Source organism: Balaenoptera ricei, chromosome 2 (assembly GCF_028023285.1).
Source record: "Balaenoptera ricei isolate mBalRic1 chromosome 2, mBalRic1.hap2, whole genome shotgun sequence".
NCBI classification, from domain to species: Eukaryota; Metazoa; Chordata; class Mammalia; order Artiodactyla; family Balaenopteridae; genus Balaenoptera; species Balaenoptera ricei.
In genome coordinates, this window is record NC_082640.1 from 150,233,504 (window position 1) to 150,259,451 (window position 25,948).

General features: G+C 38.4%; 1 protein-coding gene across 3 annotated transcripts in view; it reads right to left on the reverse strand.

Moving 5' to 3' along the window:
• Positions 1 to 389: 389 nt before the first annotated feature.
• The window catches only part of PPP2R5E (protein phosphatase 2 regulatory subunit B'epsilon), a 148,254-nt gene continuing 122,695 nt past the window's right edge, over positions 390 to 25,948 (reverse strand). For all 3 annotated transcript variants that reach the window (XM_059914372.1, XM_059914373.1, XM_059914371.1), the window contains 9 exons: positions 21,295 to 21,425; positions 21,073 to 21,132; positions 19,974 to 20,082; positions 18,471 to 18,524; positions 18,318 to 18,368; positions 16,465 to 16,584; positions 12,052 to 12,179; positions 9,827 to 9,928; positions 390 to 5,110 (listed from right to left, as the gene is read on the reverse strand). In XM_059914372.1, the coding sequence (XP_059770355.1) occupies positions 5,011 to 5,110; positions 9,827 to 9,928; positions 12,052 to 12,179; positions 16,465 to 16,584; positions 18,318 to 18,368; positions 18,471 to 18,524; positions 19,974 to 20,082; positions 21,073 to 21,132; positions 21,295 to 21,425 (855 nt within the window). In that variant the 3' untranslated portion in view covers positions 390 to 5,010. The remainder of the gene's footprint in view (positions 5,111 to 9,826; positions 9,929 to 12,051; positions 12,180 to 16,464; positions 16,585 to 18,317; positions 18,369 to 18,470; positions 18,525 to 19,973; positions 20,083 to 21,072; positions 21,133 to 21,294; positions 21,426 to 25,948) is intronic.

Sequence of the window (25,948 nt, forward strand, 5' to 3'; positions counted from 1 at the left end):
CCTCTGGCTGAACCCCAAGCCAACAGCCAGCACCAACTTGCCAACAGCCAAATGAGTGAGCCATGTTGGAAATGAATTCTCCTACCCCACTTGATAAACCCAAGTTGATACTTGAATAGCACAGACAAGACATTATTGCCAAGTCCTGCCCACACCTTACATTTGTGAACAAATGTTCTGTCACCAAGTTTTGGGGGTAGTTTGTGATCCAGCAATAGACATTGGACCGCTCCCTAATCACAAACTGATTTTCTCAAGTTGAAAGCCTGAACATACCAACCCCACTGCCTCACAGCTACATTGATCAAATCTACCATTAGTATGGTTCAAAAAGGCCATGGACGTCAGAAACAGACAAACAAACAAATACACACAGCCAGGCACCTGAAAACTCTTCACTGCTTCTTTATTAGGATGCACCCACAGTACAGAACCTCTCACACACCTGTGAAAGGGGAAGGTTACATTTCCCTTTGGGAGCACCTTCATTTTTGTTTCTGTTACCACTTTGAAGAAAGTAAATCATTTTCAAAGAAAGACATTTTAAAACTCCAAATGTTTTAAGACTCGGCTTGCATTTTGTTGTGTTTGAAAAGGAAGTAGCACATTTTAGCCAGCGCTGGAAGATTGCTTTGTGGCATTTTAACTTTAATGTGGATCAGAAGTCTTCACTGTCTGGTTGACCCAGTCTATAATTTTCATATGCAACTTCTCATAGCGAAAATGTTTCATTTTTACCTCTACCCACAAACAGATGCTGTTTAAAAAAACACACACACGACTAAATTTAAAACCAATCATGAACCACAGCATTTCTAACAGGGAAAATGAACTTTTGCTGCCCTCTCCTGCTAAAACAATGAAATACTAAAATACCAAAAGATTTATGAAGCTAAAGCGAAATCCTCAAACCAAAAGCAATGGACATGTCATTCTCATTATACCTCAATCAAAACTCAGACAACAACCAGAAAATGTATTGGTAATATTTATATTTGAAAGTTCCCCATTGATACATGAGGTCTGGATTACAACTCATATACAATAAGTGATTTCCAAAAAAGTAAAGAAAGAGAAGGGAAGGAAGGAAGGAAAGAAAGGAGGGAGGGAGGGAAGGAAGGAGGGAGGGAGGGAGGGAGGGTAGAAAAGGAAACCTATATTCATAGACATCATAATATGGGATGTTTATTTCCAAGAGAGATACTACTGCTGCTATCGTGCACAAGAAGCAGCACAAATTAACACTAGATTAAAATTTGCTCAACTTTCTCTCAAGATGCACAATCCTTTTAGAGTTTCAAAATTAAATACTGAGAAATATAAAATGCATTGCCAATATAGCTACTACAAAAATCCTTTGTGGCTCATTCCTTAACTCCACTCAGAGAAGCAGCTGAGCCAGAATATAAAAATAAAAATATTGATGTGCAAATAAAATATCACTGATCATGTCTGGTGCCACCTTTTTGCTATAGGTGACTGTCACTTTGTTATAGCATTGGTAATAGCATCAAAAGAGAGAATCTCTTCATTTCTTGGGCCAGGTCAGTGCATCCAATTAAAGGGAAGAAAAAACAAAACAGAAGAAACAAAACAAAACAAACAAAACAAAAACCTCTGAACATTTAAAAATGCCAATAACATCCATACATCTTCCCTTTCCCACCCCCCAATCCCCACAAAAAAATAAAAAAGCTTTTAAAGCTCTAAATATACTTTTTTTTTTCTTCTTTCCATAGTGTGATTGAGCCTAGGGCTATACATTTAAGTATAGCAGGTGCAATTATAAGCAATTCCTAGCTCTGCACCCTGGACTGTCCCACGCATAGAAGGAGGTACAAAATAAATTAAACCCTTCCATCTAGGCAAGCAAGCCCAAGACGAAGGAGCGTAACCCTGCTTGTGAGTATCCAGAGGCATTGAGGGTATTATCTATGTCTTACTTTTTTTATTTTTTATTTTATAAAAAACAGATGTCAGGGAGAGCAAAATATAATAAAATTTAAAAGGACGAAAACACTGAAGGAAAACAACTGGAGACACCTGCACAATGAGAAAAGGAATGCATGCTTGATTCAAAGTATGAGATGGGTCAATTCACTCACATGGTTGTTCTAGGCCCACAGCCTAAGGCCTCAGCATCCTTCTAAACCACAGGGTTCTGTTTTTGTTTTTTGTTTTTTCTTCCAAAGACACGCTTAATCCTACCCCTGAAACCAATATGGTAGGGATAAGGTTGGAGCGATCATCACTCACTAACTACAATATTTGCTATTTAAAAAATATATTTATATATAGTTCTGGAAATTAGGAAGCAAACAAAATATAACACAAAGATGCATTTGTCACAATTAACTCAAGTTGCAGCAACAGCAGAAATGTGGGAAAGGACAAAGAGAGGGCTGCTGCAAATGCAGCAAGTACGTCCTTAAATATGTCACATAGTGCAACAGTCAGATTACCTCAGTTACTGTGCATCACTGGACACAACATGACAAATGCCACATTGTCACTTTCAGTTAAAAAAGAAAAGACAGTGTTTCTTCTCAGAAGTTGCTCTATGAATTTTAGACATATATCTATAATAACTTCTTTAAATACGTCTAAAATTTGGCTTTATTCTTCTCAGTTTGGAATGATCAACATATGAAATTGACATCAAGGATATCGGTGTAGCTCTCACCTTAACTCTGAGGACAGGGTGAGGTGCAAAAAAGGATCCTGGTCTTTCTCATTTCAAATGACTGCATTTCATTCTAATGGGCAGAGATATTTCATAAACCTGTGATTGTAATGTCCTCAATCTAAAAAGATGAATTAATGGCAAACAAAAGTTTATATTGTCAAAATTAAATGTAAAGCAGAGTTAAAACTAACAGGCTGAAATCAAAGGGCTAAAGGAGATGATTTGTTACAAATTTATTTTTATCTTTAGCATTTGAACTTGCACCTTTGCTCCAGTACTTTTAAAGTAAGTTGTTTTCATCTTTGGCAGCCTCTGCCAGCTTTACATTGAATTCCCATTAATGTTCTATAAAAAAAAAAAAAAAAATCTATTAATTCCATTAAACCATGTTGTGTTTGGTATTGCATATGACTCTTTTACTGCTGTTTCTTTTTCAGAATTAACAATGCCAAATTTTGTTTTTGTTTTACAAAGTTATTGAGATGACAATATCCATAATCAGCTGACTTTTACGCACAAACTGTGACCTGATAATCCTGAAACACTTAATAGGGGAGAAAGGTCAGTGGCTTCTTTTTTTTCCTTTTTTCTTGTAAAGAATAAAATTGCATATTTTACCTTATATTTTAAATGGAAGGAAGAAAATATACAAGCCCATATTGATACCATATTTCTATTAAGAGCAACAACAGTTCATATGTTCCTGTTTGCTACTATCACAATTCAACACAGGAACGCAGAATCAGCTCTATACCACAAATACTGCTGGAAGGGATTGTTTAGGATTATCAACTCACTGCTGCCAAGTCCATAACAAGCAAAAGCATCCTGGAAATAAATCCCAAAACACATATCTTTCAGTACACAATAATGCAACTGCTTTAGGTAAGTACATAATGTACACAAGTTTTATCAGCATTTTAACTCCCCAAGATGTAAGCTTCCTCTTTTAAATACAAAGCAGAGAGCCAATAAGATAGATCTATAATACAGCCTTAGATTTTGTTTTTTGTTTTTCTTAAACAATTTGGTCACAATGCACCTTTGATATAAAAGCATTTTTAAACTTTATTATTAATACTCAGGACATTAGGAATTTCCAGATTTTTTCAGTAGCATTTGTAGAACCACTTTTGGTAACAAATACAGTAGTTAGGAATACGCATTCAATTCAGAATGCATAATAATGTTTATCCTGAATCCTTTCTGGCTAAAAACAGGGCTGGCGCTGTGATGGGATATAGAATGAGAATCTACAAAAAACACTGTAATACGTTTGTTTTTTTCCCAGAGGCTTCATCCTCTTTTGCTGGAATACTTTATAAATACATATTAAAAAGTAAGGCAACAACTCCAAACAGTCCAAGCTGTTTGCTCAACTCTATTCCCAATTAGGTTCGCAATCCTGGTGATCAGTTTCATGGTTGTACTGTTTAGTGTTTGTCTTTCTTATTTCAAAATGGTCCAAAAGGATGTCTTCTGACATTTCTAAAACATCTCTGGTTTGTGTGTTCAATGACGTACGTAACTAATACTGGTCAGGTACTGAACCCTATGATGTCCCAGTGCCTGTTTTCAAAGGATTCAAGACATTGATTTGGAGTCACCATAAACTGATGCGTGAATCCAAAATTCCCTTCCCTACTATGTTTATCACCTGCTCTCTTTTACTCCTAATTTTAAAACTAAAGGAGTACCAGGACTACCTGCTTACTGGAAAGATGTTCGCTCCAGTGAACAAAACTTTGATCGGGGACCTTTATAATTCACGGCCCCATTCCACGTGGACATTCAACTCATGAAGATGTGCAAAAGGAAAAGATGTCAAATTACAGTCAAGTTACCCAGAGGAGGATGTTATACAAACTTATAAGGAAATGACAGTCTTTTTTTTCCCTTCCTTTACTATAAATACACTTAACAGCTTAGCAGAAAGACAAGCTAAATTTAAGATTGTTCACATTTGAAAATTGTTTCATACTCTCTGCTAATGATAAATAAGGAACTCCCAATAATGGAATTTTAATATACAAATTTCATTGACAGATCTTCGAAGACTGCTTTTTTTTTTTTTTTTTTAAAGAGGGTTAGAACAATGATTATGTTTGCCAAGTTCTGAGAAGTCCATCTACTGTCCAAACTTTGGACTGAAGTCCTTATTTTTTTTTCCTTTACTTAGAGACAGGTATATACAGTGCTGTTGTAATAATGAAACAAATGTGAAATCTACTGTAAAGTTGCACAATACAGAAAACTGCTGCTCCATCTTCTACTACATAAATGTGTGACTCCACAGGTTAGTAAGGTTGTTGTCATTATTTTTGTTAAGTTGGAATTATCCCATCACGTCTAAGACCTCTCTTTAACTCCAGATCCTCCAGTTTTTTCCACAATTCTTCACGCTCCTTTTCTTTCTTTTTCTCACTGGGGAAAAAATAGAATACAAGGTAAACAACTGAGAAAGTGTAAAGAGATTATCCAACAATAACTGCCCCTTTGACATACTTTTCCCCAGACTTTTTAAAAGGTCTCTGAAAAGTTTGGCATTTTTGGTTTTTCTCTCTCTTGCTTTTTATTTTTTCTTGACACATATATAGACATAAAATAGAGTAGGAGATGACAAGAATATTTTAATATTTCACATTAATATCCCTTTATACTTAGCTTAATAAAGAAAATTAACTTCAAAATTACCAAGAAAGAAAAATGATGATCATTTTTATGTATCTGTTAGCCTAAAACCAATGGTACATTATTCATTTTTACTTTGGGTCTAGTTCAAATCTGATTTCCTTTTTGTCTCTAAATAGTTTCTCAAAAGGGTTGCTAGAGATGACACTGATACAAAGAATGTAGTAGGTCAAGAAAATATACTTCCTCTTTATTATTACTCATTTTTCTTACATTATGTATATGTAAACTCTTTAGCAGAATCTTGTTCTTACAAGTATTAAACCACAAAATCCACATTACTAACTTATTTTATACCTATATATATGGACAAATTAAACATTCTTCTGTGATTTCAGTTTTAATTCTGGACAGAACTTTGTTGATATTATTGGGTATTAAATTTTTAATGTTCCAAGCCTTCAAATTTGGCTCAATATCAATTTGACTAATGACTTCCAGACTTTTCAGATTTCACTGTTTGGAAAAATTTACCAAAAAACTAGATGTTCAAAATAGGGTAGGGACTCCCCTGGTGGCACAGTGGTTAAGAATCCACCTGCCAATGCAGGGGACACAGGTTCGAGCCCTGGTCCAGGAAGATCCCACATGCCGCGGAGCAACTAAGCCTGAGCGCCACAACTACTGAGCCTGCGCTCTAGAGCCACAGAAGCCCGTGTGCCCAGAGCCCGTGCTCTGCAACAAGAGAAATCACCGCAATGAGAAGCCTGGGTGCCTCAACGAAGAGTAGCCCCCACTCACCGCAACTAGAGAAAGCCTGTACACAGCAACGAAGACCCAACACAGCCAAAAATAAATAGATAGATAGATAGATAGATAGATAGATAGATAGATAGATAGATAGGGTAAACAAATTTTATTTTGCCAAGGACATTTTTAGATTACCATATTTTTATAAAATAAAGAATGTTAACTTTAACATCAATGAAGTAGTAAGTCCACAAACCAGGAATACATGGCTATACTATACATTAAATAATTTCATACTTATTAAAAATAATTCACTACACTGTCCCTAGTTTCTTCATGTTGTGATGAACCAGTAAACAGCAGACCCAGATAACATTTGTGAATCCATAAATTCAGATAAATCCTGAAAACAGGGGCTCTGCCACCCCAGGCATGGCAGATTATGGTCCTTGTGCAACTTCACTTGGTAAGAATTTAACTTCACTTAAGTAAGAATTTTGTACTTCACTACAGTACAATATGTACTCAGGGAAGGAAATCCACATAGGTTAAGTGAAATGTGTATATAATTCCATTGCCTCATATTTTTTATTGTCACCAATTTTTTTAAAGTTATATTGATATCTACAGCAACAGAAATTAATCTTCATCCCCCCCGCCAAAATGTCTCTAGAAATATCTAAGGAATTTTATAACCTCATTCCACTACAGTATTGAGGGAACATTTAATTATATAATATGGTAATTAATATTATCATTTTATAATTATTATTTCGGTAATTTAAGCCTTGTTTACTACAACTAGTTCCAACCAGCTCAAATACAATCTGCACAATATGAATTTCAATGAGTGTAATAGTTTTTCAAACAATTACCTATTTGGTAATTTTAATCCTGAAAATTTTTATTTATAGGGTAACAAGGGCAAGATTAGATAATTCTCCAACCATTATGGATACTAGATTCTTAACTGTAAAGCAAGCTGTTTGGTAAATTACCACTTTTGGTTTCTCAGTACAGTCTGGGGATAATATTAGGTCTAAATAAATGTTATCACAGAACACTGATTTAAAAGTAAATTCTACAGATCCTGCTGAGTTTCAATGCATATTGATCTTCCTGTTTGGAGGAGGAAGAAGATGGTAAGCAAGGGCTTAGAGACCTTATCCAACTAAAAAACAGCTTAAACATATGTTAGGTTCTCACTGCCCTAATCTGCAGCTGAAATTAAGTGCTGACATGATTAAAACACTCATCTTGTTACTGAAGCATTTCACGAGCCTTTGATCAAGAGTTGCATGGCAATCATCGCAGTCTATCCTGTGGGGCTTTTCTTCCAGACGAACTTCTTGCTGAGTTATCATACATCTTTTACACTGACAACTTTATCTTCAAAAATCCTAAATATTTCTGAGATAGCTTCTGTCACCCCCATTCTTTCCCACTTTTCTCTCTCCCTGTAGGTGGCAATTTAAAACTCCACCAAGTTGTCATACTAGGGATAATGTCAAACTCTCTTCCAATTTCAATTTCACAGAGCACTAATGTTGGCATATGTATCAATATCTATCAGTGTTACTTACTCCACCCACCTGTTTTCAGATTTGTAATACTTAAAAAATTTTGATCTGAACTGAAACAGTTAGTTACTTCTTGCCTTCCGGAAGTGAAATCCTCCTTTCATTTCTTGTCTAACAATACCAAATAAATCTCTTTAGTCTCTTTTTCTCTTCCCACATCCATGGAAAAACCAGTATTTCCAACTATTCAGTACAACCTTCTATTGCTCACTTGACAAAATATTACCCTGGCTTTAAAAAAACCCTTCTGTCATTAAGAAAGTCCACTCACTATAAGTCGCTTTAATATACCAGATTATCAGAATCAGCTTCATAGTGTCTATTCCTGGTCCCCTTGGTTCATTCCTATCCTTTTCAAGAGTTTGGCCTATTTAGTTTAAATGATAAATGATCAGAAAACAGTTCTGAAATTCAACAGAAATGAATGAATTTAATTCAATCGATTTGAATATTTTAGAAATAAGGTCTTTAATAGTCTTAATGGAATTCTACATATTTAATCCTTATTCAACTAGGACAATAAAAATGGGTTTTTACTTACCATAAAAGAAAGGATATTATGTACAATGCACTCCTTAATTGTATGTCACAATATAAAAATGTGTCCTGTATCTCCTTTACTTAAATAACATTTTTTTAAAGATTTTAATTTAAGTTTGGAACATGGAGGGTTACTATAAATTTAATGATTTGCAGCAACTATAAATACTGTATAGTAAATTAAAAGTTCTTTAGGTATGGTACAACATATCCAATAACTGGTATTTATTTCAATGTGGCATAAAAAACCTCAGTCTCTTCCCTCTACCATTAAACACTTGCCATATTCCATAATTAAGTCGCTTTTCTATACTGCATCCTGGTAATTAAAAAAAAAAATCACTGTGAAGGTCCTTTGTCCCTGCCACCAAACCTTTCCTTTCATTGCTCTTTTTATCTAAAATCCAAGTAACACATTAAAAATTGGGCAAAGATGCAAGGGAACCACAGAAAGTTTTGCTCAGGAGGTTCAGCCAGGTCTTGAGTATGAAAACTCTGGGATCCTTGCAGGTCCGTGGTTTTATGATATACACAAAGCTGACATTTTCTTCTGGATGAGAAAAGCCAACCCAGAGGCTCAACTACTAACAAGCTCTCCAGACTTTCCTCAATCTCTCCAAGTATATCAAACCAGGGTCTGAATATCTGTGTGCCCCCAAAATTCATATGCTGAAATCCTAACCCACAGAGGTGACGGTATTAGTAGGTGGGGCTTTGGGGAAGTGATTAGGTCATGAGGGTGGAGCCCTCATGGATGGGATTAGTGCTCTTTTATAAAAGAGACCCCACAGAGATCCCTCGTCCCTTCCACCATGTGAAGACATAGTGAGACCAGCTATGAACCAGAAAGAGGTCCCTCATCCAACCATGCTGGTGCCATGCTCTTGGACTTCTAGACTCCAGAACTGTAAGCAATACATTTTTGTTCTTTATAAGCTACCCATAAAATACCCATAATGTGGTCTTTTGTCATAGCAGCCCAAACGGACTAAGACAACATCTTTTGGAAAGTGAACACATTGAACAAGAAATAACAAAATTGAAGAATCATGTAAACGAACTCAAGGAAGGCCTACTAAACCAGAGCATTTACTATAAAGAGTTCAACTGGTTTCTGCTCCCCTTTGATCTTAAACATTTCAAGATTTGTATAATACACTTTACCTCCTTGTTCTTTTCACTGCTCTCTAAATCGTAAGGAGTTTGTTGGCTTCTAGTATAGAAAGTAAGTTCTGGGCCAAAGAGCTAAACAAAAACGGTGCCTCATCTTTCCTGCTGCTGGAGTGAAGTACAAATCAGCCCCATTCTAGTTCAGAATGGGAGCGACTCCAGATGGCAAACTACCTGATGGTCCCCTTAAGTGGACCTGAAATACCAGTTATGTGCCAGGCTCTTAACCCTGAGGCAGAAGAGAAACATTATGGAAGGGAAGAAGGAAAGCAGCCTTTTTCAAAATGACACTTTGTTACCCAGTGGCAGACTAATAAAGTCGCAGCTAATGAGCATGCGAAAATGAATATGGAAATAAATAAAATTTGCTGCTTAGGATTTCAGGTACAATTAGGCAACTTCAGCAAAGAGCCAAAAAAAGAACTCAATAGTATTATGCACGGCTGACAAAAAAGCTTTAAAAAGTTACCGCTGACGATCTGACTTGTATGTGGCTGTCAGCTCATCAAACATGGTGCTGTTCATTTCCATAAACGCCTTCAACACATTGTACACTAACGCCACGATAGCCCTGGAAGCACAGAGAGGAGGGAATGTATTGGTTAGTCCCACATAATGGGATGCTGAATGAAGAAAGCGGGTGTACAGCCTTTACCTGAACGAGCGCCTCACACTGCATAGTCTCCATCCCTTTTTAGTTGGAACAACTAGAAATGACCTACAATTCACTTCCACATCAAGAGAGCTACATTCTTTAGGTAAGATATCTTTCTGAGGGGTTGGCAGGATTAGAAAAACAAAATCTAATTTTGCCCTCCTAATTATGGGCACCCAGAATAGACTTGCCTGTGGGCACTTGTTAATTTCATTTAATAAAAAGGCAAGCATAAAAATAAAGCAACTTCACCCTAAAAATGAGCACCTGTGGTAGGACCAACCTTTGAGACCTGAATTTGCATAGAATTTTATTTTTAAAGTGATAATATACATAATTCATCAAAATCAAAGGCTGTTCCCATGGTAACAAATTTTATATATCTATAATTCATATTCAAAGATGATACCAAGCCTCTGTAAGCTGGGCAGTTTACTACGAGTTATGTCTCTAGTTGGGATTTGCATCAGTCCATCCACTCCTTAGTCCCCTTGCTGACCCAATACACAGGCTGGTAAGGTAACTGGCAAGCTGGTGATGGCTGCTACTAGCTGTGGAATACTAAACAGCTAAAGAGCCAAACGGCTGCCTATGCTTATCCAGTGGAAGAATAAGCTCTTGGCAATGTGAGGACTCTGCCATGACGGGCTTGGTATCTTCAGACTAGAGTCTAAATAACATTGCCCTTTGCAAAACTACACGACATTACTTCCCTTTAATGTGTTTCGAATACCACTGAAAAAGGCATTGGTAAAAGTTAGGCCATATAATAAACCCTGGGTTTGATGTTTCTAAAACATTCATAAGAAAGTGGACTTGCTGTGTTGCTTCTGCCCTGTGTCCATTAAAAGGGAAACTTATGGGGAACGACCTTCTCAAATAGGATGGGCAGTGATGGAGAAGAGCCAAATACAGTCTACTGAGCAGTTACAGACACTTGCTGGAAGCACTCTCTAGGTTCTCCAGAGGCTATCTACATAATGAGATTTGTCTGCTAGCTCTTTATTTTTATAAGTTTTAGTCATAAAATTTGACAAATGTGAAAAGTAAGAAATATGGTATTTTATAGCTGTATGTAAAACTTTTAGACAAACATACTACGAATATACTAAATTATCTCTAATTTTTAATGCCACATTAAATTTTCTTTCTATTCCACAGAGAAATATGTAAAGCTCTTCAAATACAGAATGCTTTAACTTCCATAAGACTAGATGATAAAATCCTCTTTGAACATTTTAAAATGTTTCTCCCCCTAGAGAACCCATATAGTGACTGAACTGGTTTTTAAGAAATGGATCTTGTTAAAATGCAAATCAGTTCAGAGCACTTCCCTTCTTACAACTCTTTAGTGTTTCCTTATCATCCACTTGGTGAAGACTCACGTGGGCACCACTCCACTTTCTAACCCTATCTTCCAGCAACCTCCCCAAAAGCCCTTGTGCTTCAGCCCTCCCAAATTCACAGGTCTCAGAACATGACAGGTGCTTCTTACCGTTTTGTGACTTTTTTCTGTGATGGGTAGACCCACTATCTGAATGGACTTCTCCATCCCATCCACCTGCCAAATTCTTTTAAGGTTCCGTTTGAGCATCATCACCCTATCAATATCCACAAACTTCTCCTCTTGACCCAGAGCATCCCCAAAATACCTCTGCTACATTCACAGACAGGTCAAGAAGCCCTCAAGTAAACAGATATCTGAATATAACGGCACTTAAAACACTGTTTTATAAAATATCTGTTTATTTGTGGGTCTCCCCAACCAGTCAGTGAATGTCTAAATTGTAGGGATTTTATCTTTTCACATATCTATCTTCAGCATCAAGCACAACATCTGACACATAGCATACATACAAGACATTTTATTAATAAGCAAAAGAGAAGGAGGGAGGAAGAGAGGCCAAAGGAGGGGGAGAGAGAGAAAGAGGGAAGAAGGGATGGAGGGTGGGGGGAGGGAAGAAGGAAGGAAGCAAGGAAGGAAGGAAGGAAGGAAGGGGAGGAGGGAGGGACAGAGGGGGAAAACTGTGAAAACCTACGGATTCCAATGTTCTTTTGAAATCCTATAAAGACTGGAAAACATGATGGGAAGGATGACATTAGAGTTTTCTTCTATCAAACTCATGATGTATTCATTATTCCAATAATAGAGTGCCCTTTCCGCCACCTTTGAGAAAATAAAAATAAAATGTTAAGAGAGAGAGAAAGACAAAGATAAAACAAAATTATAATCTCTTTAAACAAAAGTATTTTAAGACTATCTTAATATCATTCAATCAAGTATAAAATTAAATATTAATCACACTTTACATTTTTGGGGGTTTAAAATCTTTCAGAAAGTTCCAAAGTGGTTCATCAATTTGGGGAAGAAAAAGAAGTTTTCCTACCTACTTATTTATATTCTCCTTTAACAATGCCCATTTCATCTGATTCCACATTTTCCCTACACAGCTCGCAAGCTCCAGACACCCTCACCCTACTTCTATATGCTACACTGTTTTCCCCATCACTTTAATCCCCTTCCTGGCTCACCTCTTTCATCCCGCACACTGTAGATCAACCACAAGGCGCAGCGCGTGGCTGGCCTTCAGTCAGTAGCTGCTGAAGAAAACCCAGCTGCCCATCCCTGCAGAGCAGGCGCATTTGCTAAGCACCTCCTATGGCCAGGCACTGTGCCCACCCTGCAGGCAGAATGTGTCATCCTTACCACCATGCAAGGAGTGGGAACCACTGTACAGAAGAGGGCACTGAGGGTCAGAGAGAACGGGAACCTGGCCACAGTCACACTGCTAGTCAATGATAAACTGGGATGTGAGTCTAGTGCCCAGACTCTTTCCAGAGTTCATTTCTGGTCCCTTCCTTTGAACTGGGTAAGCCAGGAGGAAGTCACTCAGTTTAGGACTCAGGGATACTGGCTGTACGTACATTCGCTTGCTATCTCAGACCCCTCTTTTCTGACTGCCACATTTATCAACTGACTCTCTGAATTCAGAGGAAGGCCTCAAAAAAAAAATCTAAAAAGTAATCTAAAATAACAATAATAATTCCAATAAACCAAAGTATCAAAAAAAAAAATCTAAAAGCCTCTAAAAAGAGTAGTTATATGGGGAAAGGGAAAAAAGAGTGGCTTCTTTTATTCATACAGATTAAGAAATTATGTTTTAATTAAATAAATTTAACTTAAATGTAATCATTTAATTTAATAAAATGGTACAACCTGTGCCCACCAATAGACTCTGAGAAATTAGAACCTTTCCATTTACATTATTCAATTTGGTTCACAAAAAAATCCTGGGTCTCATAAGGCACTAGACACTGAGAGTACAAAGAAAATAATTCACAAATATTGAATGTTTACTATATGCCAGGCACTGTGGTAAGTGTTTCACTTACATATTTTCTCATTTAATCCTCACAACCAACACACAGAGTAGATACCATTATTTCTATTTTGCAAATGAGGAAACTGAGGCTCAGAGGAGATAAGCCATAGCCTCAAGGTCACATGGCTAGCAAGTGACAGACCCCTAAGTCCCTGCTTCACCTCTTCACTCCATTATCCCTATGGAGCTCGTGTGCTGGTAGGGAAAGGGGGTTCCACGATCCCCAATCCAACATGAACTGTGATAGATGCCGTATCAGATCTAGAAATAAAGTGCCAGAGGAAAGAGCAGAAAGAGCAATCCAGATGACTCAGGGGAGAGGAAGAGTGGCAGAAGTGTACCGTAGGCCATAGCGTCTAAGCTGGGCTTTGAAGGATGAAGGAAAGAAGCAAAGGGCATTCCAGGCCAAAGGAATTACAGGAAAGGGGGGCAGAGGCACCAACATGGACAACGTGTCTCGAAACACGAAGCACACGTGTGGCTGAGGCAGGCAGAGCACAAGGCAAGGGAAGGGCGGGGCGAAGAGAAGGAACAGGGATGAGGCTGCTCTGAAAACAGCCCACAGGAGAAACTTCTAAAGAGGCCACAAGGGGATGCTGGTAAAGGAAGAGAGACCTAGGCTTCTCCTGTATCCAACTAGGAGTCTAGTATTTACCTGCTACTTAATGCTAATAAGTATCCTAAGTTCTATGTATCTATTTATCAATATGTAAAATCACTTACAGAAAGAAAGTCAGTATCCAGCAAAGCCCTTTAAAGAGGAAAGGTACTGTTTATGCAAAGTGAAAATTAGCATGTCTGACAGCAGGACAGAACCACTACTTTCCTGGGACCCACTGTCCTCCCGCACACACACAGTGCAGTGTCTCTAGCTCAGAGCCTTCTAACCCCAGTGCCACACCTGGGCAAGTAGTGAGCGGCATCTGACTACACAGAGTGACACTCGATAAATGTTTGCTGGATGAACCAATGAACACTCAATGAATGAACAAAGAACTTCTTTACTCTCCTTCTTTCTTTTGTTCTCAGTTTTACTTCTGTCAAGGAATTTAAAATTCTTTTTCCTTCTGCTATGGACTGAATTGTGTCCCCAACCCCCCTACCTCCATCCCCGTCTCCCCCTCCTGCAGGAAATCCAAATGCTGAAGCCCTAACCCCTAGTGTGAGTGCATTTGGAGATAGGAGTTAATTAAGGTTAAATGAGGTCATATGGGTGGGGCCCTAATACGATAGGCTTGGTGGCCTTATACGGAGAGGAAGAGAGAGATTTCCTTCTCTTTCCTGAAGCATGCAGGAGGGAAAGGCCATGTGAGGACACAGTGAGAAGATGTGCAAGCCAGAAAGAGCCCTCACAGAAGCATACCACGCTGGCACTCGGATCTCAGACTTCCAGCCTACAGAACTATGAGAAATCAATTCCTGTTGTTTAGGCCACACAGTGTGGGGTGTTTTGTTATGGAAGCCTGCTGCAGTCTAAATGTCTGTGTTCCCCCAAAACTCCTATGTTGAGACCCTAACCTCCAAAGATGATGAGATTGGTGCCTTTTAAAAGAGGCTCCCAAGAGCTCCCTAGCCCCTTCCACCATGTGAGGATACAGCGAGAAGTCTGTGACCCAGAAGAGAGCCCTCACCCAACTGTGTTGCCACCCTGATTTCAGACTGCCAGCCTCCAGGACTGTGAGAAAAAATTTCTGTTGTTTATAAGCCACCAGAGTCTGTGGTATTTCGTTAGAGTAGCCCTAAGACACAGCCCTAGCTAATTACGACACTCTGTCTCCTTTCTAAGCTTCTGAGCTTCATTTAAGGCTCCCTGGTGGTTCTCATCTGAAAAGAGAGTCCTGCTCTTTGCCCTCCATTACCACAAACACATGATACAAACTGAAAAATAAGGTAAACAATCCAGATATTTGAGCACCACAGGCCATGTGTAACATGTAAAACATCTACATAGTGTCCCGCATTTTTAAAAAAATCTAGACGTGTCATATCATCTGAAGGTAATGGTTCATGTAATGGTTTCTACTCTTTTTTTGTTTGTTTGTTTTGGCTTTGTGGTACAATTGCAAGGTTGTCATAAGATCACTGACTTGACATACTAAGATGTCTTTAGGTCAAAAATTAAAACAACAACTACAGCCAGTGTCTCTAACTATGCAGGATAATGACAGCTCAGAGAAAAGTCCACCATCAAGTCCCCCATGTTAGCAATGGGGTTCTGTGCTGCCAACTACAATCTGAACAGTGTCTTCAAATCAACAGGCAGTATATAAAGAGTCAATTCTCTAGGTCTGTGACTTGGACCTTTAGTGAGACAGCCAAAGTATAAAACCTAACGTGTTTCACCCAAGATCACCTTCTTCTCTCCAGTGCGGGTCCCACAGCACTGCTAAAATGTCCCCAGTCGAGAAAAGGGTTGCCCAGGCTCACCCTCCCTGTGTTCTCCCAGAGCGGCCACAAGGAGGCAGAGTGGTGCCACAGGAAGGGCACGGGCTTTCACCAGAAGCTACGCCTATGGGACTCCCCACTCCCTGTTAACTGGGGAACTTGAGCAAATCATTCTCTGAGCCTCATTTTTCTCATCTAGAAAGTGGAGGTGGGGGGGGGAAGCCTCAGAGGATAATCTGAAGTTTAGGAGTAACGTATGTAAAACATCTGGCACAGTATAGAATGTCAGCATTCTCTTTTTCTTTTAAGCTTTATTCAGCATTCTCTCCTACACACTATAGGAGCCCTAACAGTTCACCTCTTATTCAGCCCTTTTACTTGAGACATGTTATTTTACCACTTTGAGGGTCAGTGTTTACATCTGTAAAAATCATAATGCCCTCCTTGCAGAGTGGTCCTGAGAATTCAAGTTACTGGGCAGAAAGCACCATCACAGTGGCTGTCATGTAGCAAGTGTTAAGATGAAGGTGGTGATTACCAAAAGCATTGTCATCGTGTGAAAAAACAGCCAATAAAAACAACAGGTAGCTAGTGTCCGTTACACTTCTTTCAATACCAATGAAACTTTACCAAAATAATACGTGTTGTATAAGCCCCTCTGGCTCATGCCCTCTTATTACTAACCTGAAAATGGGGGCTAGAGACACACTTGGCAATTTGTTTAAACAAAGGTTCTTGGATTTTAACAAACTGTGAAGGTTCAATCACATCCAATATTTCTTCCAGCTCCCCAAGGAACATGACCTGGAAGTACATGCAAAACACAAAGTGTCAGGTGTTTGATTAAAAAATCCATATGGACAATGAGGATTAATGAGGGTTTTGCACAGTTTTAATATAATGAAAATTTATACATAAAACCAAACATGAACAAAACAAATCAGGGTTTAACTTATGTTAGATGTTCATTTCACAAGGAATTCACCAGAGAGTACTTGTTAAGAACAAATTCCCTATGGCACTGAAAATGTGATTCTATTTACTTTGGAAAAAATACTCTATGTGCTACATCTATTATACAGAATGAGGGGTACTTACACACTGCCACAGGGCCCTGGGAAATGGGACTATCCCTTTGGGGCTCTCCTCCTCTCCTCCATATTTTTAAAACAGTGGGCAAGTGGCCCTCCTGCACGATGGACAAAGCTCACGGCAGCAGCACATGCAGATATTTGCCAAACATTTACAGCCCCTGCTATGTGTTAGGCGCTCCTCTAAGAGACACCAGTTCGCAGAACACACAAAGTCGGAGAGACACAAATGAGGAGGTTCAGCCACACACACACGCCACTCTAAAGCCCTCAGCACACACGGACCCAATCTCCACACTTACACACATATACATACGAACGCACTCACTCGCTACAGAGCACAATGAATCTTGTGACCTCAGTACCATCTGCCTCCAAAACCAGAGCTTTTAGATCACAAAATGGAGTCAAATCAATAGTAGGGTCACTTGTTTTAAATAAAATGGAAAACTGACAGAGAAATAAAAACCACTTTCCTATTTAGGTATGAAGAAATAACTGCCTAGAAAAAAAATTAAGCCTGCAATTAAAGTACGAAAAATGACGTTTTCATATCTTGAGATGCATCTGGGTAGCAATGCATAGTTTAATCTTACCTAACAGGTATTAAGAAATTAGATGATTTTCTGAAAATGTGTAAAGTAGGGTTCTGGAGAATCGTAGCTGATTTGAGAAGGAGGGTGTTTCCATTAAAAGCGAAATAGAGTCGAGCCTTGCCATTTGTTAAGAAACATTCTGAAGTTCTTCCAAAATACTCTCCAAATGAAAAACTAACAGCTGACTTTTGTTTCTGGGCCATTTTCCATATGGTTTCTAACCTTTCAGAAAAGTGGGTGCAGATCTGGGGCCCAGCTAGGCTCACCGCGAAGCTAAGAGCCTCACTTTCTCCACAGCAACCTCACACAGCACATGCCCACTTAGGTCTTGGCAAAAGTACAAATGATTGTAGATCAGAGATTTCCAGGGCCACCTGTGAACAGCTGAAACTAAAGGTCTGTAATATATTTTAAGATTGTACATAGTAAGATCCCACCTACATGATGCTTTAAAGTAGGTATTGGGGCAGCTTGCTGTAGCATCTATCAACAGTGACAGCAAAACCTTCATATTATGTAGGTGGTCACTAGGAAGGGGACATCACCAGAGCTAGACAGTTGGACACATGACTGGGGTCTGCCTTGGGCTTACCCAGGGCTGAGCAGCCCAGGGTGAAAGCCCAGGGTTCAGGAATCAGGGAGGCAGGTTGTGGCCTAATCACCTGTACTTAGCACACCCAGGCAGGCTACTTAACCTCTAAATAGCAATTTCATAACTAGTAAAATGAGAATATTTACAGTCCTGCCTTGCTGAGTTACAATGAGGATTAGAGGAGATAATGCATTTTTACACATGCTTATTATCTCAGTGCTCGAGTAAGCTATTAACACACTGACATTGAACACTTACCTCTTTTTGACTACATGTTTTGGGCCAAAATTTCATTAATCCCCTAATAACCTAAAATGAAAAGGAGAAAAACAAATTGCAGTTAATTTTCTTATATACGCCATGAAAAGTGGTCTTTCTGAAGTTTTTTGAAATTATGGAAAAAATACTTACTGGTTCTGTGAGTGAAGGATCTTTCTCCAGAAACTGTACTATGCAATATGCCAGCTGGAGAAAGAAACAGACAAAAGACAAAATTGGAAATTCTATATACTCAGGGCTCAAAGATGTATTATTAAAAAGCCCTAAAAAGTTTCCAGAGTCTGGTTTTAATAACTTGACATTCAATTCATTTTTAAAATAAAGTATATATAAAGCAAAATATGAAGCTACTTTTTCAAGCCAAAGATTGACACTAACAAGGCTCCAGGGAAATTTTTTTAAAAAGAATATTGGGACATGAAATATTCAGCTAATGAAAAGCAGAGGTGAAACAGCACATCCAGCATATTCTGAAAGTATCTCATCTACATATAGTTTGAGCTACATCTCATGGGCTTCTTTTCTCTTTGCTGGAACATCAACAGTATTGGGTCTTACTGTGGTTCCAGAAGAGTCCTACATGAGAAGCAGGCACTTACTAAAAACATTGCTGGTGGCATGAAATGGCACGCGCAAACTGAAGCAGCTTCATGGAAAGATAAAAGGTTGTACCTGCCACAGGTAGAGCCCTGGACAAACACGAAGAGTTCTACATCTGATGCTAACTCATCGAGGTAAGAATTTGTAAATGATCGTAAAGTGTGATATCCTATTTCAAAAACTAGAGACAAGATCTGCAAAAGGGCTCGTAAAGATTCTTGGACAAGAAATCCACTCTTGCGAAACAACATTTTGATGGTGTTCTAAATTAGAAGCATATGGACTAATTTTTCCTCGAAACACAGCATTTCACATTTAAAGAGGAACACCACTCTGAAAAATGTGTTACATTTTTACGCAAACTCAAAAACATTCCCATTGCAAGGAGGAGGGCGTCAGAGGTTTGAACTGGTAAAATTAAAACGCCACTAGATCATTTATCTACCTCCTAGTGACATGCTTACCATGCAAGTTAGTGTTAGCAGGGAAATTAGAGTGGGGACTAGACAGGGGATGCTTTTTAAAGTAATGGAGGCTAAAAATAAAAGTAAGTGAAAACACTAATTGATTTGTTTACTTGTGAGAGTGTTATTTGTATATAGAAAGTGAGAAAGGAATGGTGAATGAACTAGAAGAGGGGGCAAAGGGCAAGGAGAGACTAATGCAAAATGAGGATGAGCTAAAAGATTCAGGAACATCCCAAAATGATTACACATGTACAAAGGTCCAAATCTGAAAAGCCCATTACATTTTATTATATGCAACCTGTTCAGTATATAATTGTGTGAACTGGGGCAAGTATCTAAGTTCTCTCCGTAAAATGATATGATTAAACAAATGCTCCTCCCACTTGAAAAATATTCCCATGACACTCCTATACATAGGAAAATATATACACATTTTTATTTGCCTTGGGGAATATTTTAAACTTTAAGAAGCGTTTTATTTGTGTAAATTAAGTAAATAACAATATCAACGAAACACTGGGTTTGCAAACTTTATTTTGCTTCCAAAAGTAGTTGTACAAAATTCTACCTGGGCATGGAAGAGTGATAAGCTCCTGACAGTGTGTAAAGGGATCAACACTTTCACCAGAAACTGTTTGTGTTCTGCCTTAAGAGGTAAAGCAAAGCCATTGATAATACTAGGAAAAAGAAAAGAGACATGAATTAGCAATGTTACTACAACAAGCTAAATTGAGACACTGTTCTTGTGAGATTAGGTTAAATCTTAATCAGTTTATGTTGAGTCCAGAACAACCCAAAACCCACCCCAGTGGCATTCAAGACTTCTTAGTTGCTTTAAAGAATATCTTTAAGTAGGAAGGAAATTTAAAAGAAGGAAATTTGCTTCTGATCTCCCAGCAAAGGCTCCTGAGCTCTTACACCTAGTTGGATAGTTCCCAAAAGCTTTTGTATCAACAACTCTTTATTTTTCCTTCCCTCTTTTCCTTCCCCAAATAATCGCCTGCCTTGCTCACTGATGACCCTTTCCATTTCCAGACATCATTCCTTCCCGTTCCTGAAATTGGCTCAGACCAAGAATACCCCTGGGTAAAGAGCCCAACTATGGGAAGTCCCAGAGAGAACCGTGTGACTCCACCTTCCCTCTCTCCTCATATTAGGAGGAGAGACTAAGTAATCACATCATCCAGTTACATTAGCTCTCTTGTGTGTAGAAACCCACACAACAGCTGTCTCTTTCCAATTCATTCCACTACTCCAGGCAGCAGCTGTTCAAGAACTTCACCTGGGTACATGGACCCTTTGAAAATGGCAATCTTTCTAACTTATTATAAACTTAACTTTCAAAAATTATGGCAGAGGATAGGTAGCCTAGAAACGAAACTGACAAGAATAAGATGCTTTGGAGTAACTGGCCTGACTGCAATTAGATGAATAATGAATAAACTGTTAGCTCTTTCAGTCATTCCAAAAAAATAGCAATTCATAATTATGGAACAAGGGAAACACAAAACTGTGTCTTGTACAGTCAGCTGGGAAACACACTATAAGCACAGATGAGACCCGATGTACATACAAGCAAGGGATTTGGGGTAGCATCTCCCTGTGCCACCTGAACCTGTCACAACGACATTCACCTGAGAGTAGCAATTAGATAAAAATGTGCTTACCTTCCTAATATTTCCAGCAGTTCAGCTACACCATTGAAGTGTTCTGTTTCATAAACAAACCTAAAAAGAGAGAGAAAAGAAGAGGGGATGGGGAGGGGAGGAGAGGAGAGAAAAGAAAAAGAGAAAAAGTCAGTACACTATGGTCAAATATTTGAGGTTTACTTAATACTTCTATAAAACCACCAACTTTGCTTCTCCTTCTCCCCCCCACCCTCCACTTACCTTAGAAAAATATTGTTAATCTGTTTTCGGATAAATGCTCTAAGACCAAGAAACTTGCCATAAATTCTGTGTAAGACTGTTTTTAAGTAGTCCCGTTCCCGAGGGTCTTCGCTGTCAAACAGCTCCAAAAGCTGTTGTAAATAAAAGACAGTGTAGCTGTCAAAAGCAGTTTCAGAAAAGGATTTAGGAATTCTGCCACTCATTATTTAAAATCCCTTCCTTCCTTCCTTCCCTCCTCCCTCCCTCCCTCTCTTCCTTTCTTCCTTCCTTCCTTTCTCCCTCCCTCCCTTCCTTCCTTCCTCAAAAAATGACTGAAAATCTATTATGTGCCAGGCACAGTGCTAGTCTTTGGGAATACAGTGATAAATAAGTCAGACAAGGGTAGCTTATACTCTAGAGAAGATATACACAATAATAACAATCATAACAATAATCATAATAATGGGTAACACATATACAGCACTTAGTATGATCATCAGGCAACTTTCTAAGCAATCTACTTATATTAATACTCCCTATGAGGTAGTCTTATTCCCATTTTTCAGAAGCGGAAATTGGGGCACAGAGATGCTAAGTAACTTGCCCATGGTCTCAAGTGGCAGAGCTGGGATTTGAACCCAAGCAGTTGAGTCCCTAGAGTCCATTACCTCAATCACCGCAATTCTATACAATAAGCCATCTACTGAGCTTATGTTCCAAATATATAGTTAAGCTTTCAGCTCTGCCAGAGCATTCAAGTAAATTTAGATAACCCACACCAAAGCAAACATCAAAGTTCCCAACAATACTGGCAATGTTCTCTTTCTAGATCCTGGCTCTTATCACATGGGTGTGTTCACCACTGAAGTAAACACTTAAGATTTCCGTATGTATGTTATACATGAATAACATTATTTTTAAGTTCCCAATCATTTGTAATCTAAAGGCAATAACTGAATCCTGATAAGATCACATCTTATCAGAATTGAAAACATATGTCAACACAAAAACTTGTACATGAATGTTCACTGCAGCATGATTCATAATAGCCAAAAAGTGGAAATAACCCAAATGCCCATCAACTGCTGTGAAGTGTGCTTAGAGTGGAATATTATTCAGCCATAAAAAGGAATGAAGTACAAAGATATGTTACCACATGGATGAACCTCTCAAACATCATGCCAAGCGAAAGAAGCCAGACACAAAAAGGCCACATATTGTATGATGACATTTATATGAAATAGCCAGAATAGGCAAATCCATAGAGACAGAAAGCAGAATGAGGAGTGGCTGCTAACGAGTATGGTGTGTCTTTGGGAAATGATAAGTGTTCTGCAATTATATACCCGTGATGGTTACACAACTCTGTGGAATATATTAAAAAACATCAAATTGTAAACTTTAAAAGGCTGAATTTTATGGTATATGAATTATATCTCAATAAGGCTGCTATTTTTTTTTTAAACAATAGTGGGCAGATTCCTCTAGCTGAAGAACAAACTTGGAGACTGGTTTGAATTTTACTGAGTTCTTCATACCTTCGTTATCATTGCAATAAAACAAAACTCATAGTTCTAATATTGACTTTATAGTGAAACATTTCAAGAGCATATAGACAGCATACAAATGAATAGACTACCCTAATTACCAAAAAAAGCTATCATGACAGACTAAAGCATGATTTCAGGTGATTAAGACTGAGGCTGAGACCGACAGCAGAAGAACTCAGTGGGCAGTAATCAAATAAATCATCTACTTTGGTGCTTTTCTTTGAACAAAAGACAGAGTTACAGACAATGATGAGCAACACTGCTTTTACAGAGCCTAACGCGATGAGGGATACAGGGAAGTAAGCAGCATGGTAAGTGGCTCAGGGTACTATATAAATACATAGCAGACACATCTACTCTATTTGGGAGAAGTGGAGTGATCAGGGAAGGCTCCTATGGGAAGTGACATCCATGAAGAAATTAGGAGTTAGAGGTGAAGGAAGTGTTCATGGCAGATTCAATAACACATACTTTCACCAGCAGCCTATCTAAACAGAAGATGTGGTTAAAATACCTGCCATCTCTCTGCCTACTTAGTCATGCAATCAATCAACCAGCCAATCAGTCAATCTCTGCACGCACCAGGGATTGTCCTCTTTGCTGCGCGCATGCACACGTGCACACACACACACAAACAAACTTGGAGTCCACAGGAAAGCAATGAGCAAGTCAACTACACATTTCCACAAGAAACGGTCTAAGAAAGAAAGATGTGAACCCTATGGGCAAAAAAGGCCCCACCGGCTCGGTATCTCTTACTTAATGCCTGCATAAAATGACAGAAAAGTTCTAACCTACTCATTCCATTCCTTGTTAATAGAAATAATTAACCTTTGAGTTCTATTTTTTTAGTTGGTTTCTATTTTCAAGTGTTGTAAAAGGGCTTAATGAGTAATTTGCAACTAACGTAGGAGAAGGTTTGAGGGGGTGTACTTTAAGCAAAACTTGAATCAACCATGCTTATGTACTGTTAATCTTTAAGAGTTTAATGAACACATAATAATTAAACAAAAATTATTTAACTAATGTTTCCATTAGGCCCTCAAAGAAAATGTATTACCAGGCACCTAACCTGAATGAGTTTTAAATCCACAAATATTATATATTCTATGTTCTTTGAGAAAGATGAATTGCAGTACATAAACTACTTTTCTGCTGCTCTACAGAACACACTCTTGATGATTTCATGATGTATGAGACAAAAGAAAAGGTAGAACAGTGCACAGGCCCAAAAAGAGGAGAGAGTGGGATGAGCTCTAATTTCCAAAACAAAGTAATATTTGTGTGCTTAGTCATAGATACACTTCAAACACTCCCCATAAAAAAAAAGCAATGAAAAATATAATCCAGTATCTGTAAATGCCTAGGTAGACTATGCTCCCTACAATGTAACAGGCAACTTGTTGTCAAAGAAGTGAAGCTGGAGAGTTTCCAGGGTGATTACAGAGCAAAGACAGACCTGTCAACATGCTGTCTCCTAGTTTACAAAATCGGCCTTCCTGAAGCTAACAGACAGAGGTGAACTGCCTAGTGATTTAGCCAAAGAACCTCCCCTGAACCTCATAATAAATCTACAGTGAAATTAAAAGGGCAAAATGAAAAAGGTAGTTAGGGTCTTTCAGTTAGACTTGGGGGATTGAACCTCTCTCCTCTTGAACACTCCCTGAAGTGAGAGTAAAAAGAATAAAAATGGAAGAAATCCATGGGGCAGAAAGGATTGGAGAGCAGATTAGACGCACATCTCTCAAAGATGGAAAGTAGATGGCAAGGGGTAACTATCTTAGGTTTCCTCTTTCTCCACTCTGCTAAATGTTTTTCAATTCTGCCAGCAGGGAGGGACGCCAAGAAGAAGCAAGCCAATTCACACCAGAGAACCCTTAACAGGCATAAGAACTGAAGGTACCAGATATATTTGATGTCAAGGGTGTGAAGAGCTAGAAACAGGAGAACTGGTTGAAAGCTTGGAGAAAGAGTAACAAGACCTCCCAGATCCTCTGTCCCATGCAGTGTACTGAAGATCTAAAATCAAGGTCTGGAGGGAATAAATAAGTAAGTCTCTAGTCTTGGGGACATCAGATATAGCTAAAGTAAAACAGTTATTGAAAATAATGGGATTTAATAAAATTCTGCATGCTGAAGAACATGACCTTTGCCAGGCCCTTCCCTGACTAAGCTCTCAATTCTGACTGAGGCAGGAGATTAGACGGTCCCTTTTTGGGGAAATTGACAGCCTCAAGAGGAAAACACCTGCAGATACACTAATATTTGAATGTTTCTCAATGAAATGGCAAGGCCTCTGCCTAATGTGCCAAGTATCTCCCACTTATGCGTACACACACACATACACACACACATATACTAATACTCACACACACACACACTCACACTCACACACACACACACTCACACTCACAGACACAGGTTCTAGGAGGCTTTTTTTGGACTAACGTATAACTATGAATATTGTCAAAGATCACCAAACACTCTAACATAAAAAATAGAGACCAAAGCAAACAATCATAAAGAACTCAGAGGTAACAGCCATACTGCAAGGAGCAGAAAAAAACTGCAAAAAAAGAACCTATAACATCCCCAGAAATAAACGAATCTACTAGATACTTGAAACAAAATCAGAATGCTATTACAGATGAATATTCAGAAAATAAAATAGAGCTTTTGGAAATTCAAGATGTAACAGAAATAAAAGTTTCAGAAGGACTGGCGCATTAAAATGAGCAAATCTACACTGAAAGTATAACCAAACGATGAAGATTGTAACAGAAGAAAGAAGATAAGAAAACTAAAGGATCAATTCAAAAGGTCCAACACATGACTAACATTTTAAATGGGTACAGAGACAGAAAAACAGAGAAAATAAAGAGAAGGAAATTATCTGAGAAATAATTCAATGTAATTTTCCAGGAAAAAAGGACATGAGTACATGAGTTTCAATATAGATGAGGGCCATTATGTCCTCTGCACAATAAATGAACAAAGACTCACAACAAAGCACAACACTTTGAAGTTTCCGGACATTGTGGACAAAGAGTAGATCACAAAAGCTTACAGAAAAAACAGGTCACTATAAAGGATAAGGAATTCAGCTGGCACAGGCCTTCTCAACA